Raw genomic sequence first — 13,060 nt, forward strand, 5'->3', positions numbered from 1 at the left:
CAGCCTTGTGAAATTCATAAGTAATAAAGATAGCCTTTTATTGTTTATGTTACAATATGAATAAACAGTTCATATTCGCTGTGAGGCTTACAATGTACATATTTGTAACGTATCTTTTTATTGTTTGTTTTTAATACATAATGCATATCAATGAGGTGGTTGATTTCTGTTTGTTTTTTAAAATAAGTGAAAGAATTGAAAGTTGATAAGAATTAAAATATAACTTTTTTTTAGAATTTTTAAAAGTTGACCCGCTAAAAAATCAGGCTAGTTTCTCCAGTGTCGGATGCAGGGGAGGGGTGTTCCAGGGATTGGATCACCCTTTTTGGAACGACCAATGCATTTGAATGGTGGATTATTGTTTAAAACTTTCCCTTTTTTTCCTGGGTTGGGAAGTCCAATTCAAAATAGCTGGATCCGCCACTGTTTCATTGTTTCTCTAGCGAGAAGAAGTTGCAGAATATAAGTATACTCAGTTTTTAAAATGAATATATAGACATTAAACAAATAATCAACAGGTGCCACATGTGAATCTGCAGGCATGCTGTAACTTCACAGAACACATGTAATTGTCCCCTCCCCCTCCCGTATTTGTTGGTGTTTTGTGTTTTTCAGTCTCGGTCGCTTTTTTACATTTGTTTCTATTATTCAAATTTATATTCATAGTTCCGTTTCCTGGATTATTAGTTGCATAGTGTGTCAGTGATCTAATATGATATAAACAGGGTCAGTAAATTCCATATAGTGTGAGATCGAAGCTCGAACCCCATATGGAATTTACTGACCCTGTATATATCATATTAAGTCGCTAGCACACTATGTAATGAATTTATCCTACCGACTATCTTTATTTGTTGAATTTAGACTTAAGTTGTCTTATTTGCTATCATAGCACATCTTCTTATTTCTGTATAAAAAGTGTTCACGTGTTTAATTTTAAGAACCTTCTTCAATTGGTCTACACTAAAAAACTAATGTAAACGACAAATATCTATTATCAACAAACTTAACTTGTTTTACATTGTCTTATCAGGGCCTTTTATAGCTGACTACATGCGGTATGGTCTTTGCTCATTGTTGAAGGCCGTACGGTGACCTATAATTGTTAATGTTTGTGTCATTTTGGTCTTTTGTGGATAGTTGTCTCATTGGCAATCATACCACATCTTCTTTTTATATTGATATTATAATATTAAACAGATCTTTCAATACTTTTTAATAATCAAACAATGCCTAAATCCACTACTAACAGTGTATTGAAATAAGCCCCGCCTCCCTACTAACCTAATATTGAATATACACGGTCTCCACGAGGTCGCTATTAACCAATCATATTCCTATAAATGTATAGGAGGTAAGATAATCGTTTTTATACTTTCTTGGCAAACATGAAGGAAGCTGGACCATATGCCTGTTTCATAAACATTATGTTGAAGAAATTCAAAATATGTGTCCTAAAATTCTTTAAATTTATTTTTCAAACATTATAAAAGGCTTAAATATTTAATTAATACCTTTATTATATTAGTAATATCTAAACTAATTAAATAATATCTTTACTATATTAATAATATCTTTATCATATTTTAAATAATACAATCAAATGTAAATATATCATAAAATTAGTATTGATTTCCCCTCGCCAATTTATAACTTTTTTTTTTAGGAAATGCAGTGAAAGTAACTGTACAGTTGTAAATGCAGCAATGTAAAAAATTTACATTTTTATTTCTCAATAATTGCTTAAAGGTTATTTTTTACATATCAGATAGCATCAATACTGTCGTACAGCCATAAGGCTTAATATCTTACTGGTGCATTTGAAAGTCCAATATTAAATGTACAATGTAACTCTTTAGATTTAAATTAAGATAGAGAGAACATTTAAACATAACTCGAGTGTGTGCCTGATCGTCAATGTAACAAGGTATATTCAATTTAAAACAACATGCCCTTCGGACGAGGCGTACAGACGTGGGTTGGTTTTCTTCAGTGTTATTTTCATTTATTTGACAACATTTTATTTTCTCTTTATTAGTATTTAAATATTCTATATTCTTTACTCGGATCATACAGTTAACGTTATAACGGGACTTAGAAATAGGCATGCTATTTTAAGTTATATTTCAAATGAGATACTAGATTTAAAAAGGTAAGTTTAATAACTTATAAATATACAATTTAATAACACTTAACGAATATTTATCTGCTAAACAGAAAGATATATGCAATCCAAACTATGAGTCGAAAAAAGGAAAAGCGACATTGACAAAGTACAAGACATTATGTAACAATTATTGATTTTATTTATAATTACACAATATGATTCAAACTTCTTGTGCAAACTTAAGCTAATAGTATATGTACTTCATATCTAACAAAATATATTTCTATAATTTATTGTTTTTCAATAAAACTTTGACTCGAAGATGTCTATATTCCCTATTTATCATTTTATATGGAATTACTTTAAATGTATGATTTTTTATGGTTCAAATCATTCTTCATATTTTTAATCTACATGTTACAGTGATCAAGTGTGCAAGGTTTAAGTAAAAATCGTCGTTAAGACACCCATACCACCTTAAGCAAACTTGACGTATATGTGTACCATATAGCTTATCTTTGATTCTTATAATAGTGGTTTCCTTAACGTTCGGAAAGGTTCTTGTCATACTTATAGTGAGTGTAGCACTATTCCAACACGATGTCATTGGCTTTTATGTCATAAATTTGACGTAAAACGTATTTATCAGTCCTCAAGTTGAATATAAACTAGCAAAAATGTCTGACCAAGAATACGCTTTTAGTAAGTTAAAGGTGCACTTATATAGCATATGTTGAATGATATTCCTGCAAATTTGGCAGCAATCTTGAATGGAAGCATAAACACTTATTCAAGTCTTGTCGTAAAGAGGGCATTGGATACGATGTCGCGTGCTGGAATAATATGCGTATGTACCCCATTTAAGGGATACAAATACTGTTCCCCTGATCCTGTGTCTACAGGCCAGACTGCAATTAAATAAATACGATTAAATTGCATTGTTAGCTTTACTGAACTGTTCATGAGTTACAGCTGCGGAAGCATTTTTGCGTGAAAAGAGTCGTGGAGACTGACTTGTTATGCCTTAAGAACAGCAAAATAGTGGGTTAAAACAAGCGACAAACGATATCAAAAACTTCACACGTATATCTTTAAAACTACATGCAATCACATCATTTAAGTTGCCCATTATATGTAATAGTATATCTTTTGTTTATTTCTCCAAATTTCTCACACATTCTAGCCCACACGTGGCGTCGAACGTACCATAATAAGTTTTTCATTCATTTATTATTTAACAAAGCTAATCACGAACTACGATTTAACCAATATATTCAATTATAACAACATTTTAAAGGTTCATTGATTATTTTCTCGTGTGAAAGTCAATTAGGTCAAAGCACCTTCTTTTAAAACATGTGATTTGTCCTTTTGGTTGTGAGATATGTACACGTATAAAACACACAGCCAAGTCTGGTTTCAGAATGGTGTGGACTTTAAATCCGATCGCGATGTCTCTTGTCGTTGGATAGTCAGGAACCCTTTCAACAATGTTTATTCTTTTGGGGGTCCGTAGGTGACCTGTTTTCTCTGAATGCCAAATTTATTTTGTCGGTTATAAAAGCTCAGAAAGCCTATGTTTAATTATTTGTTATGTAACATGCCGACTATTATAAATAAAGCTTTGAATTGAATCATGTGTTCTCGTCTAAACATAAACGTAGTACTACATTATATATTTAATCACTGGACTTTATGCAACCATTCAACACTCAATCATTAATAAAGTGTTATTTAAACTAGATAACTCTTTACTCGGTTTATATCATATTGCGTTCTTTGATTTGCATGTACTATTTTTCAGAGAAAGTATTCGAAGTACCATGTGAACGCAATGACAACAACAAGTAGACGATCTGTTGGATTCTGCGAAGAACCGGAAATCATTAACAGCGCAGAATCGTCATTTGATTTCGATAATTATCATATCTATGAAAATATTACGACAATTAATGTTAATGGTGATATCAAAAATGAAAAAGAGAAACAAAGCTCTACTGGAAATGAACAGGGAGACAATACTGCTGATAGTCATTTTCAGCTAAAGCAAAATAAAAATGCAAAAGTTGATTTAAATATAACACAAACTACTGCAGCAGAAGTGCACTCGCCAGTTACTTACATTACAGAAAAGGGAATTAAACCATGTTTACGAAAAGATGGGAAAATGCATGACGTACCAAATGATAAAAATCAAAATTTGAAAGTTGTGGATAAAACAAAGACTGACCTTAAAGAAAACATTTACGGAAAAATACCAAAACCATTTATAAAACTCGATCATCCATGTTATGCTTGTTTGACGAATACATCAGATAACAACCGAATGAATGAAAGTGTTGATGATACTTCTACCTCTGACGATTCGTATCAAAGTTTGATTAAATCGTCAACGGAATCACAAGAAACTGTATCCGAACCGTCCATTACCAATGCTAGTATGGGTAAGGTTCTCAATGATACCACAAAAACTAACACGACAGAAGAAAACAAAAACGGACCTATAAACGATAAACTAAAGCCTTGTGATACTAAACCTAATATACATTTGCATTCCGAAATAAACATTAGTAACGATGAACTACCAAAATACAAATACGATTCTTCGTTATCATATTCGTCATTTCCTGGACATAGCAATTTCATTTTTGTAAAGGCAAACGATTGGCTCAAAGAAGGCTGCAAGTATGATCAAGACGGATTTGCAGTGCAATCAAACTACGGTCATTTTGATATGAAATCAAAAGGTACAAGTGCTCCTTGGCTATCGCAGTTTCGGCGAACAGTTCAGCATGTTTATATTTCTCCGCATGGAAAAGTAGTAGAGAATATTTCCGTACAAGACCATGATGGAAAAGCGTTTATTACTTCTTATCATACAAACAAAGAACTTAAGAACATCAAAGAAAAGGTAATCATGATCAGTTAGATGTTTTAACTTAAATAATTAGCTGTTGGTCATTTGAGACCAAATAATAAATATATGGCTTATGTGCGCACAATAAGTGTATCAGGATCCACCTTTGTCGGGTACATGTGGTATAAAAAGTCTGAAAAAGAATGCCGGAAGATATAAAAAATCACTGTCTAATGTATTAGTCGACAAATTTAGTTTTTTCATGTTTTGTAACAAAACAAACCAAGAAATGAACAAAAGACCAAAATTCAAACAGCATTCGACAAAACACTCCATAGAAACCTACAGATAAAGACACGAACACTACTAAAACTTGTTGGTGAGGGGGATTTGGGGGGGGATCTCCCTGGTTTCTTCGGGCGGGCTTGTATAATCCACATACGGCATCCGTTGTGTTGGAAAGATTAACATACTTAGTGTTAAACGTTTAAGAGCGTACACATTAAATAGTCCCGACAAAGGTCCTATCCCCCCTTTTCTCTTATATTTCCAATGACAGATTACACTGCCTATGGTCGGTGACATGATTTAAATAAAGGCGAAAATAGTTTTCAAACCATACTAAGCAATAGTTGTCTCATTGGCAATCATACCACATCTTCTTTTTATAAGCAAATTGGTGTTGAAAATACTGTAACTCGCAGGATTTCAATCAACTCTGATTCGCACTTCTATAATAAGGGTATAATTCAGTAGTTTTTAATAAACGCAACCAATCAATTTTTCCTCAAATATTTACGATTTTAAGGTATGGGGAAAAACTTGATTCAGAACATTTTTTTTTGTGTTTTGCCTGGCCGGAATTTTTTTTTTTTTTTTTTTTTTTTATCATCGATCACTTTTAATATATGGTTGTTCCTTTACAGCCAATCAGATTTTATACATAAGAACATTCCTTGATATTGTTTTTTTCTTCTTTTTTTCCAGTCTGTCGGGAGTGATTCGTACAAGAAAAGAAAATTGTCTAGAAACAGGACTTGTATGTTTTATGTTTCGCTCTTCGCTGGAACCATAGTAGCAGTGGCAATTACATTACTATTAGCATATACAATATAGAGAGAAATAGCTTGGTAAATAAACAACAAAAACAAAGTTTGACATTATTGCTTCTTTTTGATCAAAATGTTTTCTTTACGTATATTTAAGGAGGCCCGTGGGAATAAAAAAATCAGCAAAAAATTAAACATTTGATTTTTCATTCCAAATTTTATTTATTACACTATTAGTTATTACTTTATAATATGGTACAAAATCACCCAGACAAATCGATTTGATTTGGCCACAGATGACTTTGAAAATGTTTATATCATTGAAAAAGCTCCAAATTATCTCCCCTGGGTGCAAACATGTCATTTTTTTTACGTTTAAATTGAAATATCTTTTTTAACTCATCGGTGACCTATATTTTTTTATTATTGTTATCAAACAAACTGTACATAAACTAAATAATTGTAAAATTTAAGCGATTTCTGTAATTTAGTCCTTTTTTATTTCAATATTACCAATATTTCTCCTTTTAGTTCAACAGATAAAAGGACATTAACAAATTGTATGCTTCTTTCGGAGGCAGATTGTGAGCTTAATTAAATAAAAGTTGATCCCATATTTATATGTTATATTTCTATGAAGTCTAATCATAGAAAAAATTGCAAAATCTTATATTAGAAAAAAAGTTGATTTAGACACGCGAGCCCCCTTAAATTATTACAAGTGTGGACACAGATCAGTGTGGATAGTATTTAAATAACTATAAAAACTAAGTTATTAGTTCATTGGTTGTATTAGATGATGACGCATAAATAGTTAATAGTAATCACATAAGTAACACGACGAGTGCCGCATGTGGAGCAGGATCTGCTTACCCTTCCGGAGTAAAAAAAAATAACGGTACCATTTTTTTCTGCGCCAGATGTGCATTCCGACAATAAAAGTCTCGTTAGTGATGATTGAAGCAAAAAAAAAACAAACCCAACAACCCTTTTAAGACCCGAAGATAAATGTGAGATGTGAAGAAGAGACAAAAAAAACGACCATATATAAGTACTGTGAAGATTTTTTATAAATAACGGCCTTGTACCAGTCTAGTTTTAATACATCTCGTACAGCCAAACTGAAGCATTGGTTTCTACTTCCGGTAAGTATACGTTACGGTGACTAACTTCTACACTTACTTCAGCAAAACCTTAAAGTTTGGTCAAGTTTTGTTTTTAGTAAAAAGTATATCTGTCAAATAAAGGCAACAGTAGTATACCGCCGTTCAAAACTCATAAATCCATGGACAAAAAACAAAATCGGGGTAACAAACTAAAAACGAGGAAAACGCATTAAATATAAGAGGAGAACAACGACACAACACCGAAACGCAACACACACAGAAACGGACCAAGCATCAGACAAAATACCACGAGAATAACAAATATAACATCAAAACCAAATACATGAATTTGGGATAGACAAGTACCATGCCACGTCTTATCTTAATATCGCAACACACACAGGAACGAACAATAATATAACAATGGCCATCTTTCTGTCTTGGTACAGGACATTTTTGAAGGGGAAATAAATTGTGGGTTGAACCTGGTTTTGTGGCATGCCAAACCTCGCATTTTAATGGCAAAGTTAAATACATTAACATTGAAATGACAACATAATAATACAGGACTACAATACAAATAAATAGGAGAACATAATAGACAAAGAAACACATGATATATAGATAACAAAAAGCATCAGGTTTAAAATTCAATACGCCAAACACGCGCCTCGTCCACACAAGACTTACCAGTGACGCCCAGATATAAAAGATCGAAAGTTAAAAAAGTACAAAGTTGTACAGCACTGAAGATCAAAAATTGAAAAAGGTTGTGCCAAATACGGCGTTGTTTTTATGCTTGGGATTAGAACATCCTTATTATTTAGAACACTTCATGCTATTGCAAACAGTAAATTTTATCAAATGAATATGAAAGAGATATAAATAATGAAACTGAAGTATTAACTAATTACAGAAAAATAAAACCCGAATACATAATGCTAAGACCAACACAAAATAGACACACCCGACTCAGTCCAGGCGTCAACGCAATAAATCATAAAAATGACGTCACATACGATGGCGGAAAGGCACAAACAATACGCCACATTAGAATTTATGAAATTTAGAAACACATATCCAACTAATAGTTATCAAAAGTACCAGGATTATGATTTAATACGCCAGACGCGCGTTTCGTCTACATGAGACTCATCAGTGACGCTCAGATCAAAAAAGTTAAAAAGCCAAATAAATACGAAGTTGAAGAGCATTGAGGATCCAAAATTCCAAAAAGTTGTGCCAAATACGGCTAAGGTAATCTACTCCTGGGGTAAGAAAATCCTTAGTTTTTCGAAAAATTCAAAGTTTTGAAAACAGAAAATTTATAAAAATGACCATATAATTGAATTTCATGTCAACACCGAAGTGCTGACTACTGGGCTGGTGAAACTAAGTTGGACATCACGTGACTTTTGTGACGTATAATAGCCGCCATTTTGTATTATATTTCCCCATATACAATGCATATATTCTTCAATAAAGTTTAATTTTCTCATAAACCTGATCCGTTTTCTTACTTTTGCAAATCAATCCTTGATATTCAAACACATTTCTATCAAACAATGTTGGTCCGAACAGTTTAATTTTTGATTAAATTCGGTCAAATCGGAATCGTAAAATATGCACTTTTTCTAGTCATTTCTCCGTTGACTCAATGCTAAATTACCGATACCCGTGTCTAATTTTACAACAAATGAAGAAATTCTGTAAATAAAACACGAACTTTGCAAATCGATTAAGTATATTCAAACATATAGCTGGCGAAAAATACTACTTAAAACAGTTTAATTTCAGGGCAAATTCGGTCAAACATCGATTTAAAAAAGGGAATTTTCCTAGATTTTTCAAAATGGCGGCTGATGTATCACATGGAAATGTTGCATCAAATCAATGATTTCTATAGTAATGCTTTCCTAGATTATATTTAATTTTTCAAAAAGAATCTCTGATGTTTCTGTTATTTTCCTTTAGTGATATTTTGATATCATTGATTTCAAAATTTCTTAATAAAGAAAAAAGCATTTTAAGTGTGACACGGGAACATTTATTTTGACAGATATTCATCCAGGAGATACTGTTACCAGAAAATAGTTTACAATATCTATAATAAAAAAATCTCTTCTTTGTTAATGATGTTTTTCAAGTTTTCTGTATATTTTATGTTTCTTTAGAAATATATTTATACATTCCTTTTAGAACAAAAAAAAATGTTTTCATCCTAAGAGACAAAAAAAAACAATGTCCAATTATAATAGATAAATATTCTAAACCTTTAAAATTTCATTCCTTGACCGAACAGGTGAAATCTAACTAGGGTTATAATGTTACATCATAATATATCGTCAGGTAGACGTGCAAACCAAAAGCAACCAGGTGGCATTCAACATCCTGTCAGTGTGTATACATGTATTACCAGAGTTTAAATGTTGTGATATACAAAAGTTTTCATAAATGTACAAATAAATATCTTCTCCTTCCCGTGTCAAATCAAAAGAAGTATGTTTTATAATAAACTTTCGGAAAATAAAAATATTATAAAAAATTCTTTAAAAAAATATTTTTTGCTTTCAAAAGGCATGCAAATATTTATATGTTTCTAAGAAATATTCTGATTAAAATTTTAATATAAATGAATCTCGATCAATGAATATGATTTAATTGTTATTTCTTTTTTAATTCAATATTTAAAGCTGAATCCAGGCAATGAATCGATATAAAGTTTAAATTGTGTAAAAAAAAAGAGTTATTGTATACATTCCAACAGAGACGTATAATACGATTGGTCTGGTTTTAACAATATTGTATACCCGATAATATCTATCGACAGAGTTATCGGTCCTGAATAGGACTGATTTAGTTGGGTATTGCATGACGTCACATATGAAAAACTATAATTCAAAAGTAAGATAGAATTAGGATTGATTTAAGATTATATTAGAACTAAATACTGATATTACATTTAAACACAATGCATATTGCAATACTTATTAATAGAAGAAGAAAGAAAAAAACAATGTAGCCAAGAGCGGACAAAAAATATTTTTAAGAGTTTTCACGAGGGAGGTATACACCTTGATTCAAAATAACTTCCATAATTTCGGTAACAGCAATTAAACATTAAAACATCCGTATTTTCATGCCAGTGCCAAAGCAATTATTACTTTGGTGTTGATGCCCCAGAGATTCACAGTCCACTAGGAAGGTTGTGACCCAATGGTAAAAATAACATTAACGGTAAGGTAAATGCTTATATGTAAAGCTAAATGCTCGGGTTTCAATTCAAATAGTGTTCTTTTTATCTGACAGCCATGATAAATACCAATCAATCGATTAAAATTTTTATAAAATTGATATTTCGAACTTTTTAAAACAAATTATTTTTCTTCTAATTTTTCTATTCTAGTTCACCTAAAAAAATGAGCCCTTATCAATATCGTCTTCAGTTACTGATAATTCATTTATTATCGTGGGTACCAATTTTTCGTGGAGTGGGGAAAACATTTTCGTTGATATTGGATTTCTTGGTTTTACCAATCTCTGCATACCAAACCTACAAACAATTAACAATTCGTTGAGCATTTGAAACCATGGTTCACCTGGACCTACGAAACCCACGAAAATTGATATCCAACTTATTACAATCCACCTATCACTGCACTTTCAATTTTCTTTTTGAACAATTATAACTTGTATACACCAACCCAGTAACCAAGATTTCGACACAAGAATGATAATATGAATATTGTAATTGGTACAAAGGTCAATTTGTAGTTGGAACTCTTTCTCTTTCTTTTTTGTCTATTATATTCATAATATGAATCATATGAAAATATTTGATAAACCAAAAGTGTGTTGTACATCATGTACAATAATAATGTCATGTTTGTATTTTCATAGGCTTATAACTATAAAATCATGTTTCATTATAAATGTTCAATTGAGCTGTCGAATAATTTTGAAAAAAATGTTCGCCGTTTGAAAAATAGCAGCGGTATATGGTTGAAGGCTATAAAACGTGTTTCCTATCTTATAAAAAAACATCCGCTTTGGTGGTCTCCAGGAACACTAAGGATGTTTGGGGGAGGCCTTGGCGTTAGAACACCGGTCGGGTCAAACTAAAGACTATACAATTTGTATTTATTGCTTTTCCGCTAAGTACGTTATACGCTAAGGAATTTATATAAGTTTCATTTAATCAATTTGCATTTAGAATGATTTTAACAACCATTTAAATGAAGTGAAAAAAATAAATTCAAACTCATAAATCGAAAAATAAACTGACAACGACATGGCTAAAGAAAAGAAACCAGACAAACAATAGTACACAAAATACAACATAGAAATATAAAAACTTATGTGAAACTGTGAAACGGATATTTCATAACGGTTAATCAACTCGTAAAGGCGTCCGTGAAATTGACGAAAGGCTGATTTCCAGTTTGGAAATCTTGATTTAATAGCTTTCGTGTGAGCAGCAACCCCTTTATCAGGAAACCATGATAAGCCCGGGAATATTGCATCTTTAGGAGAAATATACTCAAAATGCAGTCTTTTTTTTAATATTACTGCATAGAAATGGAAAGTTCACAATTAGAAAGCTAAAATCATCTCTTTTGTCGTAAAGTTTTGTTTTCAATCGACCCTCATTGTTCGATAGGATAGATGAGTTTACCAAATTTTCAATTATTTAGGGAGATAACATTATCTATATAGCGGCAAGTAAAGTTGAAATATGCTGCTTACTTCTTTTCTTTATTCTTAAGAAGTTTTTATATATATACAATCAGCCTCAAAAGAATAAAGAAACAAGTTGGTAAAAGGAAGGGCACAGGTGGTTCCCATGGAAATGCCGATAGTTTGTGATGAAACACGTCCTTCAAATGTTACAATTTAAGTTGTCAATAAAAATATCAAGCATCTTGATAATGTTACTTTCAGAGAACTTCTTGTTTGAATCAGAGTGATTTTTTACAAAGTAGGATGTATTTCGTCCTAAGATAAGATAATTGTATCTTCGTTGGCCATTCCTTTTTACAGGAAACAACGCAATATCAACTCTTCCAGTGGAATACTTGGGAAAAGGGTAGAAAAGTATGATTCACTCCACCTTTAGAACATGCAGTTTCACAATAACTTTTAAAGCCCGATTTTGATTGCTGATAAAATTGATGTTTGTCATTTGAAAAACAGGTTTCGTGGTGCATTTGGCAGACCCAGAAATAAACCGTTCTTTTAGGGAATCTAATATAGTGCATCTAACAGAGGGATGGAAAATCCAGCTCTTCATCTTTGATTGAAATTCCAAATGAAAATAGAACAGATCTAGGATTAAAGAGGATTTCCTCTTTAGTGAGTGTCGTGGGGTATATGTTGAGTTTCAAAGTGCATTTTAAATTGTATGTACTCTAAAAGATCATCAACTTTGTTCTTGTTTGGCATTATATGCTTTTTGATCTGAGCGTCACTGATGAGACTTATGTAAACGAAACGCGCGTCTGGTGTACTAAATTATAAGCCTGGTACCTTTGATAACTATTGACGCCAACTCTAGAATATGTAGTTTTACAATAACCTAAAACTCACGTAATTTATCGAGAGCATCCAAAGAATTCTTTATATTACAAAATATTTTAGTATGTATTGTCAATATGTGCATCTGGTGCAGGAACATTTGTACCGTTCATTTTATTACTACCACAAGGTCGATGCCTCTGCTGGTTGACAATTAGTCCCCGAGGGTATCACCAGCCCAGTAGCCAGTACTTCGGTACTGGCATGAAAATACGGATTTTTTGTGTTATTAAAATTTGCTGTAACAATACAAAGATGTATGATAGAAATTATTATAAATTAAGGAATGTATCTCCCTCATTCAAAGCTCTGATTCCTTTCACGGATTTAGCTATACTTTTTGAACCTTTTGGATTATAGCTCTTCA

The 13,060-nt window shown here is 31.9% G+C and overlaps 1 protein-coding gene across 1 annotated transcript; it reads left to right on the forward strand.

The window, feature by feature from the left end:
* The first annotated feature begins 1,895 nt into the window (after positions 1–1,895).
* On the forward strand, positions 1,896–6,407 carry LOC134684018 (uncharacterized). Its single transcript, XM_063543315.1, has 3 exons — positions 1,896–2,152; positions 3,912–5,018; positions 5,952–6,407. Exons 2-3 carry the CDS (start codon positions 3,942–3,944, stop codon positions 6,078–6,080), a joined length of 1,206 nt encoding a protein of 401 aa, XP_063399385.1. The 5' UTR covers positions 1,896–2,152; positions 3,912–3,941; the 3' UTR covers positions 6,081–6,407.
* Positions 6,408–13,060: the final 6,653 nt, after the last annotated feature.

Source organism: Mytilus trossulus, chromosome 9 (assembly GCF_036588685.1).
Source record: "Mytilus trossulus isolate FHL-02 chromosome 9, PNRI_Mtr1.1.1.hap1, whole genome shotgun sequence".
NCBI classification, from domain to species: domain Eukaryota; kingdom Metazoa; phylum Mollusca; class Bivalvia; order Mytilida; family Mytilidae; genus Mytilus; species Mytilus trossulus.

What these genes read in the sequence shown, in the direction of transcription:
- LOC134684018 (XM_063543315.1), top strand. Translation starts at nt 3,942, where the DNA reads ATGACAACAACAAGTAGACGATCTGTTGGATTCTGCGAAGAACCGGAA. An exon ending in TTAAGAACATCAAAGAAAAG is followed by an intron (nt 5,019 to 5,951) that starts GTAATCATGATC and finishes CTTTTTTTCCAG; the next exon opens with TCTGTCGGGAGTGATTCGTA.